At 47.1% G+C, this 16,362-nt stretch overlaps 1 protein-coding gene across 2 annotated transcripts in view; it reads right to left on the bottom strand.

Annotated features, from left to right (window-relative positions):
* ltbp3 (latent transforming growth factor beta binding protein 3) overlaps positions 1 to 16,362 on the bottom strand; it is a 171,126-nt gene that overhangs the window by 71,974 nt on the left and 82,790 nt on the right. For both annotated transcript variants that reach the window (XM_069893984.1, XM_069893983.1), the window contains 2 exons: positions 8,319 to 8,591; positions 2,600 to 2,805 (listed from right to left, as the gene is read on the bottom strand). In XM_069893984.1, the coding sequence (XP_069750085.1) occupies positions 2,600 to 2,805; positions 8,319 to 8,571 (459 nt within the window). In that variant the 5' untranslated portion in view covers positions 8,572 to 8,591. Of the gene's footprint in view, positions 1 to 2,599; positions 2,806 to 8,318; positions 8,592 to 16,362 lie in introns of those variants that run through there.

Genomic DNA, 16,362 nt, shown 5'->3' on the forward strand with positions numbered 1-16,362 from the left:
TAAGTAAAACCAAACATTATGGCTTCAGTTCCGGCAAATAACTGACGGCGTTGAATGCCCGTGAAAGAGAGGCTTTTACGATCCTCTAGCCAACCCCATTGGAGACCTCATCGGCCCACTGAAGCCCGTACACCTACATAGATTCGCTGGCATTGTTGGGTTGTTATAGTGAAGTGGTATAAGACACTGCAGCTGTTGGCAGAATTAGCTGATTGAGTGGTTGCCCCAGAAACAGTCTTGCGCTCGACATTAGCAAAAACTAATGATTGTGGACTTCAGGAGGGGGAAATCAGGAGAACACAAACTAGTTCTCATCAAGGGTGGGGGTCAACAGTGGAGAGGGCCAAGAGCTTCAAATCACCGAGTATCAACATCTCTGGGGCCTCCACGTTGATCCACGTGAGGGGATCCAGTACGCCACCAAAGACTTGCAAATTTCCACCGTGGAACCCGTTCTGAGCACAGGACAGGAAGAGGCGACAGAGGGGTGTAGGCCCGGCCAGTGCCATCGCGGGCATCAGTCTTCACTCCATCGAGGATATCTACAAGAGGCAGGGGTCTCATGACAACTGCTTCTATTATCAAGGACACCCTCCCCCATCACCCTCTTCTCACTGCCACCATCAGGAAAAAGGTGCAGGAGCCTGAAGACAAGCACCCAACATCACAAGGACAGCTTCTTCCCCGCTGCCATCTGATTCCTGAATGGACAATGAACCCATGGACACTACCTCACTTTCTCTCTTTTACTGCACTCATTTTATTTAAAAAAAATGTTTTTTTGCAGAATTGTTATTTGGAGTAATTTTGCACAGTACCACTTCTGCAAAGCAACAAATTTCGTGACACACGTCATAAACCTGATTCTGTCCAAATTTGGAGTATTGTTTTTGGTCATTAGAAAGTGGCAGACAAGTGTGATGCGTTGGGAGAGCGTAAAAATGAACGAGCCAGCATGGTAGACTGATAACACAGCAAAAGCAGCCAGACAAAAGGGTCCCGGTTTGGCGTAGCTGGTACCCCAGGTCTGAATCCCACGTCGTCTGCAAGGGGCTTGTGCGCTCTCCCCGTGTCTGCCTTGGGTTCCCCCGGGGGCTCTGGTGTCCTCCCACCCTTCAAAAATGTAAGTAGGTTGTAGGTTAATGGGGTGTAACTGGGCGGCATGGGTTCGAAGGCCGGAAGGCCCTGTTACTGTGCTGGATGTTAGAAAGAAAATCACCAGAATGAGTATTTAGTAGAATTACAATAGAGGGTCTGATAGCTCAGTGGTTAGAGCATTGGTCTTGTAAACCAGAGGTCATCAGTTTGATCCTTGCTGTGCCTCAGGGGTGCTGGACAAAGTGGCAACTCCCTGTCTTCTTTACAGTAGACAAAGTTAAAGAATTTCATGTAAAGAATTAAATGTAGCATCACATGACAATAATGGAACCTTTATCCTTTTTTATCTTTAATATTGGGAAGAGATTGGATTGGTTAGGAGTTACTTTCTTTGGATTAAGGTCAAGGGGTCCAAATCGAAATGTATTAAACTACAAAGGAACAGTATAGCCAGAAGAATTTTAACAATTTGAGACATCGACAGGGTCAATGGTCATTACACCACAGAAATAGGCCTCTGCGGCCCTTCTAGTCTATGCCAAACCATTTTCTTTTGCTCAGTCCCTCTGACATGCACCCAGTCCCTTGCTCTCCATATGCCTCTCATCCATGTACCTGTCCAAATTCCTCTTAAATGCTAAAACTGAGTCCACATTCACCACCTCGTTCCACACTCCCATCACTCTTTGCGTGAAGATGTTCCCCCTAAACCTTTCCCCATTCACCCATAACCCATGGTTTGTATCTCATCTGCCCTCAGTGGAAAAAAAGCTGATCTACATTTACTCTGTCTGTCCCCCTCATAATTTAAAAACCTTCCCTCAAATCTCCCCTCATTCTTCTGCACTCCAGGGAATAAAGTCCTAACCTGTTTAACCTTTCCCTGTAACTCAGTCCTTCAAGGGTGGAGATTTAATTTAATTTTTCAAACTTTAGTTTTATTCATGGCCAGGGTAGACGTCGATTTTGGCCCATTTAAATCTGTGTCATCCAACTATACCCAAATTGGGGCCATTGTTAGCGTAGCAATCAACGCGCTGCTGTTCGAATCCCACGCTGTCTATAGGGAGTTTTTGTACGATCTCCCTGTGTTCGTGAAGGTTTCCTCTGGGGGCTCCGTTTTCCTCCCACCCTTCAAAATGTACGGGGGGTTTAAGTTAATTGGTGGCATGGGAGAAAGGGTCTGTTACCCCACTGTAGGTCTAAATTTATCTTTAAAATTGCAGGGTTCCAGAATGGGAGCCAGGATGAGATGATTAGTTAATTTAAATACACAGCGTGGTATCGTGCTCTTCTGCATGAGCCCATGCTGTCCAATTAACTGACAACCCCCAGTATGTTTCGAAGGGAAAACTCACGTGGACTTGGGGTGAATGCACAAACTCTTTAAAGACAGCGTGAGATTCAGAACCCCGGTCGCTACCGCTGTAACAGCGCTGGTGCAAGCATGATGACCCGAATGGCCTCCATCCCCCATCCTTGTCTGCAAAGAGTGGCTCACCGTCTTTGGCAGGGTTTCCTGGAAGCAGCGACCCAGATTCTTCTGCGAGATGGGAAGAGTCCATGGAGGGTAGTGATTGACCTTCTGCAAGGGCTGCAAGATCTTCTGCTCACCCAAGTGGCTGTCGATGCTGGAGACGCGGTGGATCTGGACGGTGGCTTCTGGAGGATGGCGCACGTGGAGGTTTATGACTGGCCGGAGCTGCACTGGAACCATAGATCCACAGAACATTACAGCACAGAAAACAGGCCCTTTCACCCCTGCCAAAATATTTTTCTGCCTTGTCTCATGGACCTGCATCCAGTCAATATCCCTCCCATCCATGTACCTGTCCAAATATTTTTTTTAAATGCTAAAATTGAGCCCGCATTCATCACTTCAGCTGGTTCCACACTTCCACCGCTCTCTGTGGGAAGAAATTCCCCCTAATGTTCCCCCTAAACTTTGACCCTGTCACCTTTAACTCATGTCCTCTGGTTTGTATCTCACTTACCCTCAGTGGAAAAAGCCGACTTGCATTTAATCTGTCAAAACCAGTGGTTTTCAACCTTTTTCTTTCCACTCACATCCCACTTTAAGTAATCCCCGTGCCATCGGTGTTCTGTAAGGGATTGCTTAAGGTGGGATGTGAGTGGGAAGGGAATGTTGAGAATCACTGCTCTAGACCCGATTGTTACCGAAATATTTTGCTTGAGAAAAATAGTTGTTTGCCCATTTCCTTTGGAGTTCAGAATCCATGCACATAATGAGTCAATGAGGGACGATCAAACTTTTTCTTTCCACCCACATCCCACCTTTCTAATCACAGAGCACCTATGGCGTTGGGAATACTTAAGGTGGATTGCGGGTGGAAAGGAAAAGTTTGAAAACCACTGATTTCGACCCATCTCAATTTTATAAACCTCCCCTCATTCTTCATTGCTCCAGGGAATAAAGCCTAACCTGTTTAACCTTTCCCTGTAACCCAGTTCCTGAAGTCTGGGCAACATCGCAGTAAATTTTCTCTGCACCCTTTCCATCTTACTGGTTCTACATCTTTCTGGTGACCAAAACTGCACACATTACTCTAAATTTGGCCCCATCAATGACTTATCCAAGTTTAACATAACATCCCAACTCCTGTACTCGATAAATAAAACACAGAAGGTCTGCAGAATCCGGGGCTGAAGTGAAAACACAACGCTGGAGAAGCTCGACAGGTCAACCTTCGCACCATGACGAAGGGGCTCAAGCCCGAAACGTTGGTGATGTATCGTTATCTTTGGTACATAAAGTCCACTGTTTGACCTTCTGAGTTTCTCCAGCATTTTGTTTTTCCTTAACTCAATACTTGCAATTATGAAGGCCAATGTGCCAAAAGCTCTCTGTACAACCATATCCACCTGTGGCGCCACTTTCAGGGAATTATGTACCTTGTGCTACCAGATCCCTCTGTTCGACCACAACTGTTCTGCAGTAATGGAACGTTCCCCTTCACACTGAGTCAGGTCGCTCAACAAGGGACTCCTTCCACCCTTTTCCCTTCCCATCACTCCATCCTCCTCTTCCTTCCTCCCTCGATGAAGGGCTCCGGCCCAAATCGTCGGTCGTATATAGGACACTGTGAGACCAGCTGAGTTCCTCTCGCATTTGTGTACTTTTACTGCAAATCACGAACAATTGTGAGCCGCTCCATTCTCCGTGAATTATCTTCTGAGGGATGCCTAGCCCCGAAGAAGTTCTCCTCTCTCTGAAGGGGGAGCTCTACAGGAATCTCTCACACTATTTCCCCATCCGCACTCCCTGCTGCTCTCGACCTCTACAATCGCGTGCTCGCCCAGTCTCGCCATAGCCACTTCAACCTACCCTGCTGAGTCTCTCCAGCATTGCGTGTTTACTTCAACCACGGGGTCTTCAGACTTTTGTGGTTCATTCCTCCTCCCTTGGGCAATGACTCAGCTTCCCCTCCGCTGCCCCTAACTCCGTCTCATGGTCCCAAGGAAGTCTGTGGTCAAAACCTGATGCTGAGCCATGTGAGGGGCTTTCAGGGCAGGTGACTGACTGCCCATTTTAAGGTGCGGGTGGGGTGGGGGGGGGAGGTAGAGAAATTCAGGGAGTGGATCCAGAATTTGGGGCCCTGTTGGCTGAGAGCCAATGGAGTAATGGCCCTCCCTGGGGATCAATCCATCTTCCATCGTCTCTCCCACTTCCCGACGGTTGAGAAGGAACATCCGTGAATTAAGCCCATCAATAATCACAAACTGTGAGACCGACAGGCTTTTATCAACAGTCGTCAACCTCGTTAACCGATCAAGGGGGAGCATGCAAAGGGCTTTTGGTAGGAGGCGTGTCCAGCTGGCAGCAGCCAATCATAGCACAACAGTGGTTTACCAGAGCCCAGTTGGCCCCTCTGTTGGCCACTCAAGCCCCTCCTGCTACCCTCTCCCTTCTTCCACCCCCCTACCTCCATTCTTCCCAATCCCAACAGCAACTCCATCTTCCTTCCCTGCTTTATTAACAAAATGGCAGCCCATTTCAGCTATAAAAAACAATAATTAGACTGGACAACAAATTTTTTTCGAAAGGTTTTCTCCTTGAAAAACAAAAATTGGGGATTGTGATAGACAACTTAGACCTGAACACAAAGATAATTTCACGTAGGAAGTTGGTGAACCATTCAATCAACTTTGATTGAATTTAGGACTTAGCGTAATCTCGCGATTCTGCTGGGTCGAACCTTCCTGAAGACAATAAATGCTATTGTTGATACACTCACTATGCGATTATGCACTATGCCTCAATGTGTGTTCAATCTAGATCAATGTAATGCCACAAATTTGGAGTATTGTGTGCATTTCTGGGCACCTAACTCCAGGAAGGACATCAATAAGATTGAAAGAGTGCAGAGAAGATTTACTAGGATGTTACCGGGTCTTCAGTTGATTTGAGTTAGAGCAGGGTTTCCTAACCAGGGGTGCGAGATAGCATTCCAGGGGGTGTGAGATAACATTTCAGTTTTTTTTATAAATCCATTCTCCTTCAGTTTGGATAATATGTCGGATGATGAAGAGCTGAAGGAAGATCTTATTGAACTGCGCACAAATGTGTTCTTGAAATGCAGTTTGAAAGCAAAACTTTGGAACAATATTGGTGTTCGGCAATGGACATGTTTCCAAGACTTTGTGAAAAGGCACTAACTGTGCTCATCCCATTCGTGACGACATACTTATGCGAGTCTGGACTTAGTGCCCTTTTGTCAATCAAGACAAAATCTAGAAATCGCTTGAGTGCACAGGCAGACGTGCGGATTCCTATTAGCAACAAAGTGCCACGTTTTGAAAAACTCTTAAGCAATAAACAGGAACAAAAAAGTCATTAAATTTAAATTGGCTTATGAACATTTGAATATTAGTTCTTTAATTTTTTAAAAGAAATTTCATGCTTGGATGAAAATTTAATTTTTTTGTAGGTTTTATGCAACTTTTAATTTGTTGTAATATTTTTCTTTTCCATATGTTTCATTTTTGTTATATATTATTTAAAAATTGATTACACAAATTTGTTTTGGTGACCTTCACCTTTATTCTTAAATAAATTATTACTTTAAGGAGTGCGAGAACATATTAAAATTTTTTAGGGGTGCGGGGCATAAAAAAGGTTGGGAACCACTGAGTTAGAGTGAAAGGTTAAACAGGTTGGGACTTTATTCCCTGGAACGAAAAAGAATGAGGGGGAGATTTGGTGGAGGTTTACAAGATCATGAGAGGTCTAGACAGAGTGGATGCGAGGAGGCTTTTTCCACTTAGATTGGGGGAGATAAATATGAGAGGGCACAGTTTTCAGTTGAAAGGGTTAGGGGCAACATTCTTCACTCAGAGAGTGGAACGAGCTGCCACCTGAGGTGGTGAACGTGGGCTCAATCTTGTGTTTTAATTGGATGGATACATGGTTGGGAGAGGTCTGCAGGGTTATGGAATGGGAGCAGGTCAGTGGGACTAGTGAGATGATGATCGGCACAGACTAGAAGGGCCGAATGGCCTGTTTTCTGAGCTGTAGCATGCTATGGTTCTATCTGGATGTGTGAGCTGCTTTTACAGCCAGTCTGTATCTATCCTGACTAAACATGCCCAGGCCTAAGACAACACTTGCGTAGCACCTGCACTGAGTGCATGTCCAGGCCTGCTTGGATTGACCAAAACAGCTTGGTTTGCAGGCAGTATACTTAAAATATGACAGGAAATCACAAAATAGGTTATATATAAAAAAAAGGTACATTATAGGAAATTTTTAAGGTGATTTTCATGCTCATCAGCCCAAACAAATCGATAAAATACATCCAGGAAGCAAAATCTTAATTGTCCAGTGATGTTTATTATTAAGCAATATTTATTTACTTTTATGTAGGTATAGTCACCCTGCGTATGCTTTGTCTGCCTGTACGTGTGTTCTGCCTGGTTTTGTGTCCGCGTGTTTTGTGCCGAGGACCGGAGAAAGCTGTTTCGTCAGGTTTTACTTGTGCAATGGGATAATAGATGAACTTGAACTATCCCCACCTTGCCACTGCTTACTCTGTGGGAGAGCGTTCCGTATCCTTCTGTTCTCCCATGGGATTTCAGTGATGACCCTTCATCCTCAAACTCACACTGTTCTCCAACCCACACTGTTCTCCCCGTGGATGAAGCACTCTATCTAACCCTAGCCTCCATCAGGTTGGCCTTCTTTTTCTCAAAAGTAACCAAAATCTAACCATTATCTCAGTTGACAAATAATTCTCCCTGAAGAAATCTCCATATCCATGGAGCCCATGCTGTTTCTACATCCCAACCCCCATAGGTCATAGGGTTACCAGAGGGCTTCAGGAGTCGGTGACTGTTGTATCGATTACGGAGGGCCACATGACCTCTCTGTCTGGAACCTAGTGGGAGTCTGGATTGCGGAGGGCCACATGACCTCTCCGCCTGGTGCCTGGTGGGAACGTGGATTGCGGAGGGTCACGTGACCTCTCCACCCGGAGCCTGGTGAGAACGTGGATTGCGGAAGGTCATGTGGCATCCAGCTGGAACCTCGGCGGAAGTTGCATCAAGGTTGGACTGCCCATCCGTTAGTCCACACCTGACTATTGGCCCCTTTAATCGTCCAGTGATTCTCTGAGCCGGGCCCTCCAGCTGACTGCACTACGAAATCCACCATGTGTAGTGGCTCTTTTTCTCTGCTCTTCGGCAGGGGCGCAGGGCTAAATATTTTAGGTGCCAGAGATGCCCAATGAAGAACTGGAGCTGTCCCCTAAGGTGTCTCTGGCAGCACCTGCACCCCTACTCTTCGGTCCTGAGACGAACCCTAGGTGGCGAACTGTGGACAATGTTGGAGGAGTTGTTGGTGAGGTGTGCACTACCCAGGGATCGGGGGGGGGGTGTGTTAGATGGCATTGGAGGCATCCCCACATTAGATAAGGACAGCCTGTAGCGTATTGTTATAAGTCTGCTAGTATTAGTAGTCTTAAGTCCGGTTATACTATGTTGCGTGATTGAGGGTACTAGTGTGTGTTATCTCTGTTGTGGTCTACTTGCGTGTGCTTAATTGCTCTTTGAACCCACCGAAAAATTCCCTTCCCGCACAACAGTGGCGGGGAACGTTAGCCCCAGCTATGGTGCAGGATGAGGATTTGAAGCCACCCCACCAATGAATATAAAGGCCACCATTTGGAGACAAACATAATGGCGGAGGAAAGAGAGATGTTTACCTTCCGACCGGAGGTGCTGCCCTCCTGAAGACAAAAATCCCGGGATGAATTTGGCCGAGGAATGCTCGTCTGGGGAGAGCTGGAGGGTGAAGACCGAGTGCTTGTAGGTCTCGGAGACCTTGTCGGCTGGCTGCTCGGCCGGGGTCGGCCGGTGAGGGTGGGCCTTGCCGCTGACGGAGATCTGGCAAAACTTGCCGGTGAAGTGGGTCGGGCATTGGCAGCGGTTCCGCGAGCTGCACTGTCCACCATTCATGCAGGGCAGCGGACACACGACTGTGGGAACAAACGAGAACGAGCAATGAGTGGCGGCTGCCCCCTTTCGATTTCCATGCCCATCAGGGGTGGAGGAACAGCATTGGAACATAGAACATTACAGCACAATAAAGACCCTTCGACTGATAGAAACCACCCCTTCCTCACCCCCACAATTCTCTATTGATCTTGTATCCAAGTCTTTTAAACATTTCCATTGGTCCAGCCTCCATCATCACCCCTGACAATGCATTCCAGGCACCCACTACTCTTTGTGTAAAAATCTTACCCTGATGTCTCCCCTAAGCTTTCCGCTCACCTCATACAGACGACCTCTGGTGTTTTCTGCTCTTGTCACGGGAAACAGGCCCTATCTTTGCCTCTCATAATCTTGGGGACCTCTATTAACCTACAAGCCCCCCGCTCATTTTGAAACTGGAGCCCCGGAAAGAAACCCACACCAACATGGGGAGAGCATACAAACTCCTCACAGACAGCGGCGGATTCGAACCCTGGCATTGCACTTACTGCTGCTCTAACCATGACACCCTATCTCTGCCTCTCTTAATCTATTAGGTCACCTCTTATCGTTCTTCGCTCCAAAGAATAAAGCCTCTCCCCAGCTTTGCCAACCTTGACACATTCTCCAATCCAGGCAACATCCTGGTGAATCTCCTCTGTCCCCTCTCTATAGCTTCATAGAAACATAAAAATTAGATGCAGGAGTAGGCCATTTGGCCCTTCAAGCTTACACCGCTATTCAATATGATCATGGCTGATCAGTACCCGCTTCCTGCCTTCTCCCCATACCCCCTGATCCCCTTAGCCATAAGAGCCAGATCTAACCTACTCTTGAATATTGACAAGGAACCGGCCTCAACTTCTTCCTGTGGCAAAGATTTCCACAGATCCACCGCCCTCTGGGAGACGACATTTTTCCTCATCTCAGTCCTAAAAAATTTCCCCCTTATCCTTAAACTGTGACCCCTGGTTCTGGTTTTCCCAGCATTGGAAAAAACCTACCTGCGTCTAGTCTGTCTAAACCCTTGAGAATTTTATATGTTTCTAAAGGATCCCGCCTCAATCTTCTAAATTTCACAGAATACAAGGCTCGTCTATCTAACCTTTCTTCATATGTAAGTCCTTCCATCCCTGGTATCAGTCTAGTGAACCTTCTCTGTAACCCGTCCATGGCGAGGATGTCCCTCCTCAGATAAGGAGACCAAAACTGCACGCAGTGCTCCAGGTGTGGGCTCACCAAGGCCCTGTACAGCTTCCACATCCTTCCTGTAATGAGTTGACCAGAAATGAACGCAACCTTCCAAGTGTGATCTCACTAGAGTTTTACAGAGCTGCAACATGACCTCTCGACACGACCTCAATCCCCTGACCATAAGCCTGCTTATCGGCCCTGTCAACGTGGGCAGCAAGCTTGAGAGCTCTATGAATTTAGACTCCAAGGTCACTCTGCTCCCCCACACTGTTGAGAATAACATATGAGAGTGGGCCAGAAGTAGACAGCAGAGCCTCATTTCCAGCTCTGTGTGCCTGTACTATAATCCCCCACCAGCATACACAACAGAGCCATGGAACAATATAACCATATAACAATTACAGTACGGAAACAGGCCATCTCAGCCCTTCTAGTCCGCACTGATTCAAGTGAACTCCATTAGTCCCACCTACCTGCTCCCTGTCCATAACCCTCCAACCCCCTCACATCCATGCACTCATCCAACCTCCTCTTAAATGACAGAATTGACCCTGCTGCAACCACCTCTTCTGGAAGGTCATTCCACTCAGCCACCGCTCTCTGAGTGAAGAAGCTTCTTCTTTTGTTACTTCTAAGGTTTTGCCCCCTAACTCTTAACTTATGACCCCTCATTCCAATTTCCCCATACCTCAAGAGGAAGAGCCTATTTGCATCCACTCTATCTATTCCCCTCATAATTTTAAGTACCTCTATCAAATCCCCCCTCAACCTTCTATGCTCCAATGAATAAAGATCAAGTCTACTCAATCTTTCTCTATATTCTAGATTCTGCAATCCTGGCAACATATTAGTAAATCCTCTCTGTACCCCTCTACCTTATTGATATGATTCCTACAATTTGGAGACCAGAACTGCACACAATATTCCAAACTTGGCCTCACCAATGCCTTGTAAAGGATCCTTTTATTGTCACATACAGTAAACCTCCTCACCCCCCACCTAGTATCTGGTACCCATGGGAATGGAAGCGAATTTTCCGGTTGCTTGAGACTGGCTCTTACAATGTCTAACTCATACAACTGCATTGAGAATAAACAGCTTCAAAGGGAAAAAAAACTACACTGTACTTACACTAAACAAACTTCACGTGCATGATTAGTTAAAGCTTAAAGCATTATTTTCAGTCACATTCTTTGAAAACCTTTAACCGTCGCTGCATCTGCAGGTTCTTCCCCCTCCAAGGAGCCGTCCGAAAGACAAACAATAACATTACAGATAATTTACACCCCCCCCCACCTTCCCCAGGTTTAAAGATAAAGCCGTAATAATATACTTAATAACATACCAATAAGAAATTCTAAGCAGGGATAAGGAGACACTTTAAGAGAGTCACCCCAACATCGAGCAGCATCAACCAGCTCCTCATCCTGGGTGACGCCATTGCTGTTTCACGCAAAAAGCCTTATAGCCTGAGACTGACTGATCTCGGAAGCTAAGCAGGCACAGGCCTGATTAGTACTTGGAGGGGAGACTGCCTGGGAACACCAGATGGTGTAGGTCTCCATGAGGGGCGCTGGACAAAGTGGAGACTTTCTGTCTACCTTCCGGTCGATGAAGGTGAAGGAATTTCATGTACGTTACATTCTAAATGTAGTATTACGTGACAATAATGGAACCTTCACCCTTAGTCAAACAGCTGCTACAAGCAAAGCCCCACCAAGGCTCTCCGCAGGCTGAATATTTGCTCCCATCTTCACCAAAGGTTTATATGTTACTTTAGAGAACCTTTACAATTTTAAACTTTTATATTATTCCTATTTATTTTGTTACGAGCTCAAAGGGTCCCCAAAAACCAGCAGCAACAGATATTCACCAAGTCAATGGTGATTTTAACAAAGATGTTTTTAATTTTCTTCAAATAAAATAACAAGATCAATCTTTAACTTGTTACTATTAACTTAACCCCCTTCTCATTATAACCGCATGCATATGTAATGTGTTTGTGTTCAGGAAAGTTCTTTGTTTCACTGTCCAATCATTCACTTTTCACTTCTCCAAGTTCACTGGGATCAGGCAAGTTTCATGCTGTGCACAGAATTAAACATTTATGATCTTCACCGGGCTCTGGTGCTTTAACTTAAATTGTTACCGCTCAGGATGGTCTTTGTTGGTTTCAGAGAGAGATACTTGTTGTTCGTTGGACATACACACAAACTAATCTCCTCCAATCAGTCACTTCAGTGTCTTGCCGAAGAAACTTCCCCCCCCCTCCCCCCGTGGGGTTTTCCAAAAGATAACCTCTTCTTCCAGGTCACCACAGAGAGTGCCCCTATTTTAGGAGAAACACAGTAACCAGCCACAGCCTCTTGTAATTGACTACAAGGGTTTAGAAAAGGCTGAACTCAGAACTCGAAACCCGTCTTCAAATGTGGTCTTTCTCAAAGCTCCTAATTTTGTAGCTTTCACCACGAACCCTGTGCAGTAAACCTGACTGCCTCGCTCTCCGTTTGCAAAACCACACGACCCCTCTTAGAATAGCAACCTTCAACCAGCAATTTAAACTTCTGCCACCAGTCTTAATAGCAACAGATTTTCAGTTCTCGAGCCTGTGCACCTGTTCAAACATATTGTTCCTTTAAAGAAATGCATTTTAATTCTACAACATCAGTCCAATTAACACCTACTTGTGAAGTCTTCACAGGCACTCTTCATGATTTCTGTAAAGCAATGGTTGTCAACCTTTATCTTTCCACTCATCCCACTTTGAGTAATCCCTCTGCCATCAGTGCTCTGTGATTAGTAAGGGATTGCTTAAGGTAGGATGTGGGTGGAAAGAAAAAGTTTGAAAACCACTGTTTTAATCGTCCTTCATGGACTTGTTATGTGCACGGTTTCAGAATTCCAAAGGAAATGGGCCAATGACAATTTTTCTCAGGCAAAATATTTTAGTAACAATTGGGTTAGAGCAGTGATTCTCAACCTTCCCTTCCCACTCACACCCCTGTAGTCAATTACAGAGCACCGATGGTATAGAGAATACTTAAAGTGGGATGTAAGTGGGAAGAAAAAGGTTGAGAATCACTGCAAATCACTGTAGACTTGGAGTCCATTCTTAGGCATAGCTCTTACATTCTAAATGAGACATCTTTTGTGCAATGTTAATGTCTCTTGTGGAAATGTAAACTGAAGGCCACTTCAGACAGTCCAAAAGTCGGGATGAAAAGCCGGAGAAATTCCACCATCTACCTTTCTGAATGTGTGGAGGCGGTCTTCGAGCCGCATATTCCAACCTCTCTCTGGAAAGGATAATCTCCGCAGCGCAGCCCTCTGCCGATCGATTTGAATGGGCAGCCGCACAAAGCGACCGTTGGGGAGGGGCGGGCTTATGACGTCGCAGTGACGTCGTCAACCTGAGACGCAGGAGAACAAATGTTAAAACCCCGGCAGGGAGGCATTCCAGGTATGCTCCCTTGTACCTGGCTGAGAGCATAATAAGCATTCGCCTGGCCTGCTCCGTCCGGGGCCGCCGTGATCCAGTATAGGGCTCTTCATCTTCTGTGCGCTTCAGTGATGTCACATTGGTGGGGGGGTGGGGCCAATGGCAGCAGTCGGCCCACCTCCATGGGGCTCCAGAGGGCACCATGAGGTGCCTCTCCTTTGAATGGGACCCTTTTAGGGCTGCAGTCTGAACGGTAAGTTTCCATCGGCTCAAGGCAGAAATGGCCTTGAGATATCTGTTTGTGAAGTGCGACCTAAGCTAAACCCTCACAATCTTAAGATATATGTTATCATAATTTTATTAACCCATTCTGCAACAATTTAAATTTTTAAGATTTATTTATTTTCCTCAATTATTTTATCGGTTGCTTGAATTTCAAGTAACAGAGATTATACTGTAAAACATTTTTTTAAAATGTAGACGTGCAGCCCTCCAACAGGCCCCTCCGGCTCACAAGCCCGTGCCACCCAATTACACCCAATCAATATGGAGGGAAAACCCACGCAGGTCATGGAGAGAATGTGCACGAGTCATTAGCGCTGTAACTGCGTTGTGATAACCGTTAGGCTATAACCATGCCACCCCTCATGCCTTTCGATATGTAGCACGGTCGAGGCCAATTCTGGCCTTGCTATTCAATTACACCCAAATCAGCCTACATTTTGGCGGGTGGGAGGAAGCCGGAGCACCCGGAGGAAGCCCACGCAGACACCAAGAGAGTGTACAAACTCCTGATGGACAGCACTGGATTCGATCACAGATCACTGGCGCTCAACTGCTAGGCTAACCGTGCCAAGTTCAAAGATGTAAGAGCAAACAACTGTGCAATGCAGAGGGGGGCATTAGGGTAACCAGAGGGGGGGGCACAATTTGCTGCTTGAAAACTCCCTTGGTGAGGGGGGGAACTTATGCTAGGGTCCTGCAGGTACGCCAATCCACTTTGCGCGCGCAAGAAGAGACATGGCAAGGGGCGACCTACGCACCCCTCCGGGGACGCCGCATTTAACATGGCAAGCGCCCCCCCTTTCTGTTCTGACACCCCCAAATGGAGGACAGCCAGATTGTCTGGCCTAAAACTGGCTACTCGAGTGCAGGCAGGAGGGTCGTAACACCTCATTCGTGGTGTCCTTGTGCCTCTGGGTGCTCGCCTTCAGGCTCCTGTACCTGTACCTCCTTCCTGATGGTAGCAGAGAGAAGAGGCATGGCCTGGGTGGTGGGGGTTCTTTTAGGATAGAGGCTGCTTTCTTAAGACACCACCATTTAATGTCATTTATTGGCTTTGGTTCTGAATGGCTCGATTGATGAAACCTAGGATCTAGCTTTCAAAGACTAATGCATGTATCTGACCTGTCCACCAAGCAGAGCAGTGCCATTTAACCTGTCCTCTTACTACTTGTACCTCCTGCACGAATGCAGGGCTTCACACTTCCCCGTGATCAGTCTCAGTAAACAGCCTGCACTTGCCAGCGCCCCTCCCTGAGCCCCGAGGGGTGGGGCCAATTAATTTCCCCACTGGGGTGCGCCGATCCAGTGGGCCACCCTGGCTCTAAAGCCCAGCACTTGCCGAGGATCCAGCTCCACCCTGAAAACCCTACACAGACAGCAGGATGCTGTGTGCTGCGGGTGTCTGTTGTGGTCGGAGCTTGGTGTCCTCATCGCCTCATTTAGATGTGGACGTCTGTGTTATTTCCTTCGGCTCAGACAGGTCACTCTCTCTCTCTCTCTCTCTCTCCCCACCACTCCCTCGCCCTCTCTCTCATTCTCTCTCTTCTGTCCCCTCCTCTCTTCTCTCTCTCTCTCTGCCCCCTCCTCCACCCTCTCTCTCTCATGCTCTTTCTTCTCTCTCTGCCCCTTCCTCCCCCTCCCTCATGCTCTCTTCTCACTCTCTCTGCCCCCTCCTTGCCCCCCTCTCTATCCCCTCCTCCACCCTCTCTCTCGATCTCTTCTCACTCTCTCTCCTTCTCCTCCTCCCTTCTCTCTCTCACTCCCCCCCCCCCCCACTTCTTTCTCTCTCTTTGTTCTGAGGCCTGGAGGCCACACCTAGTCTTAGTTTGCCAAAAGCAGTCTGGCTCATGATGTGGTCCCCTACTGAAAACATCTGTAAGCTCTTGTAGTGGGCCACAGTCCTGGGTGAGCAACAACAGGAAAGGATATGCTTTGTGGAAATCTGCAGACTGGATCACTCACACATGCGCACGCGCACACACACTCACTCACACATGCATATGCACACACACTCACAAGTGAACACACATAGACGTGTGCACTCAGATATGCACACACACACTACACACGCATAGATGCACACACACAAGCACTCACACATGCATTTGCACACACATACAAGCAAACATACACATAGACGTGCACTCACAGACATGCTCATACATGGAACAGGTGCACATGCATGCACACGGATACACACACGCACACATATCTCTCTCACACACACACACACACACACACACACACACACACACATCCACTAAATTACTGATGCATGTACACACATACACAGACACAGAATTGCACTTACAGATGCATGCACAGTAATATTCCTGGTATCCAGAATTCAAGCCACCGGCAACCCAACCAACCAGCAAAAAAAAATCAATGAAATAAATGAAGAGAAATTAAATGAGAATAAATAATGTAAACGAAGCAATGCACGACCCTTTGATGAAGATGGGAGCAAACGTTCAGCCAGCGGACCGTCCCGGTCGTGTCCTGCCCGCAGCCGCTGTTTGAGCCAACTAGAATAACCCAGCTTCCGCAATCCCTGTAGGTGCCAGATAGCAGGAGATTTTTAACCGTAAGAGGGTCGCACACGTTCCCATCCACTCAGGCGCAGGCATTCGTGTGCACACAAAGGAGGGCACTGGGATTAAGAAAGGCTCTCGAAGGGTCTCGGGCGCTGATTGTATCGGAAGTTCGGATATGGAACCCGGGAGGCCGATGGCTCCAACAGGAGTCTGTGCAGCTGGGGGTGGGGGGGGGGGGTGAGGGGGTGATGAGGGGGGTACAAATTCACAGACACTTGGGGACTCTCTATTGATACCCCAAATTGTAAGGGGCACCGG

Source organism: Narcine bancroftii, chromosome 8 (genome assembly GCF_036971445.1).
Source record: "Narcine bancroftii isolate sNarBan1 chromosome 8, sNarBan1.hap1, whole genome shotgun sequence".
Taxonomy (NCBI): Eukaryota; Metazoa; Chordata; class Chondrichthyes; order Torpediniformes; family Narcinidae; genus Narcine; species Narcine bancroftii.